This window comes from Lucilia sericata, unplaced genomic scaffold (genome assembly GCF_015586225.1).
Source record: "Lucilia sericata isolate MDLA Ls3-8-SP2 unplaced genomic scaffold, ASM1558622v1 Contig000544F_arrow, whole genome shotgun sequence".
NCBI lineage: Eukaryota > Metazoa > Arthropoda > Insecta > Diptera > Calliphoridae > Lucilia > Lucilia sericata.
Window position 1 is genome coordinate 93,611 of NW_023994554.1, and position 6,000 is coordinate 99,610.

The following is a 6,000-nucleotide window of genomic DNA, read 5'->3' on the forward strand; positions in this document are numbered from 1 at the left end:
GACAAAAAGGAAACGAAACAGGACACACGCATGCAAAAAAACAAACAAACTCCTTGCTTTAAACGGCTAAAGAAAAAAACAATCTAAGCGGTATATTGGCTTTAAAAAAAATTTAATTTGTTTGGAATAAAACAAAAAAGGCTCAACATGTTGACAGTGAATAAATGTACTTGCAACATGAAAATTATATGTTGCCTCTTGCATATTATTTTTCGTTTATTATTGTTTTTGTAATCCTTAAAAGTTACAAGTCCGTAGCAGTCGGCAATGGACAAAATTGTTTATGGGAAAACCTGAAGACTGACGGATGGAGAGACGCAGGGACAGCAATGAAAAGTTGGTGGTACTACAGTAGCTAGAACAACTGTATTATGTACAACATAATAATTTATTTAGACGTTTATGCTGCAACGTACAATGAAATATTTATGTGGATTTTGTAATGACTTTGAAAATATACACTTGGAAAAAATCAGTTCTAGTTCAGTTCCAGTTCAGTTCTAGTTCAGTTCTAGTTCAGTTCTAGTTCAGTTCTAGTTCAGTTCTAGTTCAGTTCTAGTTCAGTTCCTGTTCTATTTTAAAGTTCTAATTCAGTTCTAGTTCAGTTCTAGTGCAGTTCAAGTTCAGTTCTAGGTCAGTTCTAGTTCAGTTCTAGTTCAGTTCTAGTTCAGTTCTAGTTCAGTTCTAGTTCAGTTCTAGTTCAGTTCTAGTTCAGTTCTAGTTCAGTTCTAGTTCAGTTCTAGTTCAGTTCTAGTTCAGTTCTAGTGCAGTTCTAGTTCAGTTCTAGGTCAGTTCTAGTTCAGTTCTAGTTCAGTTCTAGTTCAGTTCTAGTTCAGTTCTAGTTCAGTTCTAGTTCAGTTCTAGTTCAGTTCTAGTTCAGTTCTAGTTCAGTTCTAGTTCAGTTCTAGTTCAGTTCTAGTTCAGTTCTAGTTCAGTTCTAGTTCAGTTCTAGTTCAGTTCTAGTTCAGTTCTAGTTCAGTTCTAGTTCAGTTCTAGTTCAGTTCTAGTTCAGTTCTAGTTCAGCTCTAGTTCAGTTCTAGTTCAGTTCTAGTTCAGTTCTAGTTCAGTTCTAGTCCAGTTCTAGTTCAGTTCTAGTTCAGTTCTAGTTAGTTCTAGTTCAGTTCTAGTTCAGTTCTAGTTCAGTTCAGTTCTAGTTCAGTTTTAGTTCAGTTCTAGTTCAGTTTTAGTTCAGTTCTAGTTCAGTTCCAGTTTTATTCTAAATAGTTGAAACGAATGAAACATTTATCTTTGAGTGTATCCCTTCAAAATTACTGTTGATGTCGATGACGTGAATAATGATGATTATGAGGGGCGTACAAATACAACAAATATTAAAATGTGCGTGGCCGCCGCTAAAGGTCTAATTCACTGCAGTTTGTTTAACAACATTTTATACAACAAGGGGTTAAAACGCTGTAGTTCATATTAGCAGGAAAATTTTCATACTAATTGAAACATTAAAATGTGATAAATGCTAGTTTTAGTTTCAACAGTGATTATGGTATAAAATTGCTTCAAATCTACAAAGGTAGAGGAGTCGACGTCAGTCATCCTTCATGGTCTACAAACGGCAAATGTTGTCTTCATTATTGTGAAGAAACAAGGGGATGAAAATGAATAAAAAAAAAAACATTTTTCAATTATGGGTTAAATTAACGGTATGTACGTCATAGGTCTTTTGAAGCCAGCGGAAAGATATAAGATTTTTTTCTTCTGACAGTTTATTAAAATTTGTGTTGTTTATAATTAAATTAATTAGTTTCTTAAATTAGTTTAATTAATAATGTTGAAGAATTTAAGATTTATAATTAATCAAAGTATGTTTAGTAAGCTCACCTGTTAAGAAAGTGTTTTCTTAACTGCTCTTTTCTTTCAGGGAATTTTTTAATAATTTTTTTTCCCTCTGTTGTTATGTAACCCTTTTTGCTTTAAATTAATAATTTTTCTAGTTTTATATCTGTTGCTGTTGTTGCTAATATGTGTGTCTTTGGATTGAGTGACATATTTTATATATGACACAGCAGGTTGCCATTTTGTTCATATGTTTTGCTTGTTATCCTGTCTGTCATCAATTTCATTAAGGGAACGACCTTAGAATCGCAGCTTATGTCAAATTATTTTTCAATTAATATTATTTTGTTGTAAAAATATGGCTTATAATGTTTATGACATGTTTATTATTTTAAAAATGCTTTTCTCACTCCCGTTCTATTAAGGCTCCTCTTGTTCATTTATTAAATATTGTATTAAATTAAAAATTTTGTTAAATATTTAATTAATTTTTTAAACTTTTTCATATTTTTAGACAACAACAATCTTATGGGTGCCGCCGAATGGACAGGTTATTCCAGCAGCATGACTAGTGCCTCTGCCTATTCCAGTTTTCATCATACCCATCACTTACCACCACCTCCACCGCCATCAGCTGCTTCAGCAGCTGCCACAAATTCCGCTTACAGCGGCTATGAAAGTCTCACCACCGATCCCGCCAACTTACACTTGCCAACCGTGCTCACCGATATGCAACCCTATTGCCCGACCAGTGATTATCATCCCAGTGCCATAGTGCCGCATGTTCAGCCTCCGATTTGTAGTCCCAACTATAGTACGGTACCGAAAAATGAATACGATTCCTATAATGCAGCAGCAGCGGGTTATTCTTCCTATAACAACTGGTCTAATGGCTATAATAATTACCAATATGGTAGTTGTGCGGGTCAGCCACAATACTCAGCTCATACAGCGCACACAATGGTGCTGTATCCTCAACTTATATCCACCTATAATCAAAATGAAATTCACTTACACCTACACGGCACCGATAAAATCGAACAATATTTAGGAGGAGAAAATGCTCTCACTATCAGTTCCCTTTCCGGCAATCGTTCGAGCATAGAGATCGGTATAGGCACCTCGGACCACGAAGAACAAATGCAAAATACTAATAGTGCGGCAGGCGTAGGTGGAGGTGGATTAATGAATAATGATCCTCATACTCATGTGGTAGTAACAGATCCAGCGAATCTAGATCCGGAACAAAGACAAACACAAACGCATTTAACGGATCCCGCAACTGAAGTTAATGTGGTGGGCGGTGGTGGTGGCGTTAGTGTTGCATCAGCGGGTGTGACAAATGATCAACATACTCATGCCTCGAGAGAGGGAGAAGAAGTGTGGCGACCCTATGTGCCCACTTCATGGCCTCAGTGACAAAATTGTAAGACTTATGTACATATAGAGTTAAATTAAGAGTCTATTTAGTTTGAATACGTATTTAGTTAAGTAATTACTACTATTTGCTTTAAAAAAATAAATGAAATGGAATGAATGTAAAAAGAAAATCAAAAAAAAAAAAACACAAAATTTGAAAAATTATTTAATCAGAAGATGTACTAGGAAAAGGCTTGTAATATATAAAGGTTATTTTTTAACGTATGCCTAAAAGTATGCTCCTCTTTATTGATACATATTAATTGAATTCTTAGAATATTCGCGATAAAAAAAATCGTTTTACAGGACTTCATAGATTTGTTCGAGAAGTAGTGGAAAATATAGTGTTGTTTTTCCAGAATCCTGTGTCGACATAATTAAGTATCCATAGGAACATTCAAGAATCTATTCAATATGTCCTATTTTATCTTCCAAGTCTCTTAAATACGATGTGTTTTTTCAATCACAGAGTGAGCTAAAGAACACGCGGCTTGCAAGTTTGGTGCGCGGCTGATGCCGGTCCATGTACAAAAAATTCATTACAAAATGGTTCAATGGTTCTTTAAGAGTTTTAAAAAATGTCCTTATTTTATCACCAGGGACAGCAAAGGGTTAATTTTCATTAAAATTTCTGCAAGGTTTTATCGCATTCGATTGAAAAATATTAAAATTTTCTTAAAAATTGATCACAATAAAGTTAAATTTCAGATTGTTATTTTAAGAGTTTTAAAAGGGCAACAGTTTCATATAACCAAGGTCTGCAAAGGGTTAATTTTCACTAGAATTTAAACTTCATTGATCATGGCATATTTTTCAAGGTTTCATCAAGATCCATTGAAAAATACTAAATATTTAGCTAAATGTCAAATATATAAAAACTTGACCTTGTTTAATATATAAAAACTTGACCTTTGACCCCAAAGGTCAATAGGTTAAATTCCCCATATTTTGACAAAACATTCGGTAAAATTTTTTTTTGAAAAGGAGAGTAAAATTTTGAAATATTCTTAAAATTGGACTGCAAGAATAGAAAAGTAGGAAGAATTACGCTTTTCCTAAAAAACAAGTGTAATTTCAAAACTGGTACGACTTAAGAATAAAAGCTATTTGAACTAATTATTTTTGGCTTTAATTCTGTTAGACTTTTGCAATAAGATTCTAAAGAAAATTACTTTGTAAATTAACAATTTATTTAACAAAAAATTTTCCTAATTGCATAAAAACCCAAAACATGTTTCCTTAAATTAACTTTTTCCATTCAATACCGATTAAATAAATTTTTCAAAATAAAATTACGTTTAAATCATAAATAATTTAGTTAGTTATAAATTCTATATAATTTTATAAATGTGTATTTAAATGTAAAAAACAACAAATAAATCTAAAAATACAAATTATTTAAAACAAAATATGATTAATAATTCTTTATAAAAAAGAAATAAAATAAAAAGAAAATATAACATTATAAAAACAACAAACTACAATTACAACAAAGTAATTATAAAAAAAAAATTGGATCAGATTAACAATTTACTTGTATAAATTGTTATAAATACATTAAAGAAATGCATGTTTGTATATTTCAAATAAAATAAAACTTTCCTGCGGTTTTATTATTATTGTTTCTTCTTCTTCTTGTACTTAAAACTCAATAATTTATTTTCAAATGAAATGAAAGAAAACAAATTCTTGTTTAAAATTATTTATTTACGTTTCTAGAATTTTACTATTTTTATTTCAAAATTATCTTTCTCGCAGTTTTCAAATGAAATTTTTCTCATTATTGTGTATTTATAATTAACTAAAATATAAAGAAAAGGACTGTGTACTAGACTCTAAGATTAGATTTTAGTTTATAAAATATTTGTTGTTTAAATTTTATGTTTTTTTTTTTTAATTTTTGTAAATATTTAAGTTCTATTAAATTTAAATAATTTTAATAAATAATTAAAATAAATTTTTAAAAATATCCAAATAAAACTAAACAAAAATGTGTTTTAATTACATTACATAGAAAAAAAAACTGTTATATAGATTTTGTTCAAAATTAAAAAAACTGTTATATACACTTTTTTGTAAAGAAAAAACTATTAAAACCATTTTTTCCAAAGAAAAAAGTTTTATACGCATTTTTTCTAAAAAGTTATAACGAAATTTTTCGAAAAAAAAACTGTTGCACACAAATTTTTCTATAGAAAATGTGTTATACAGAAAATATTCTACAGAAAAGTGTTATAAAGAATAAGAATAAAAATATATAAAAAAATGTGTTATAAATAAAATTTGTCTATAACCAGTTCTATTTCAACAAATTTTGCTATAGAAAAATGTATTATACACAAAAATTTCTGTAGAAAAATCTGTTATACAAAAATGTTTCTCTAGAAAATGCGTTACTCACAAATTTGTCTATAGAAAAATGTGTTACACACAGATTTTTCTGTAGAAAAATGTGTTAGACATAAATTTTCTTTAAAAAATGTGTTATACACAAATTCTCTTTAGAAAAATCCGTTATATAAAAATTTTTCTATAGAAAAATATGCTATACACACAATTTTCAATAGAAAAATCTGTTATACATTATTTTTTAAAGAAAAATCTGTTATACACAGTGTTCTACAGAAAAATGTGTTATAAATAAAATTTGTCAATAACCTGTCCTATTTAAACAAATTTTTCTATAGAAAAATGTGTTATACACAAAATTTTCTGTAGAAAATCTTTTATTTTTATAAAATTTATCGAAAACCTGTCCTATTTAAATAAATTTTTCTATATAAAAATGTG

General features: G+C 29.4%; 1 protein-coding gene across 2 annotated transcripts in view; it reads left to right on the forward strand.

Annotated features, from left to right (window-relative positions):
- LOC119606004 (protein lozenge) overlaps positions 1–4,512 on the forward strand; it is a 33,139-nt gene extending 28,627 nt beyond the window's left edge. For both annotated transcript variants that reach the window (XM_037959363.1, XM_037959365.1), the window contains exon 5: positions 2,306–4,512. In XM_037959363.1, coding sequence (XP_037815291.1) covers positions 2,306–3,210 — 905 coding nt within the window. In that variant the 3' untranslated portion in view covers positions 3,211–4,512. The remainder of the gene's footprint in view (positions 1–2,305) is intronic.
- Positions 4,513–6,000: the final 1,488 nt, after the last annotated feature.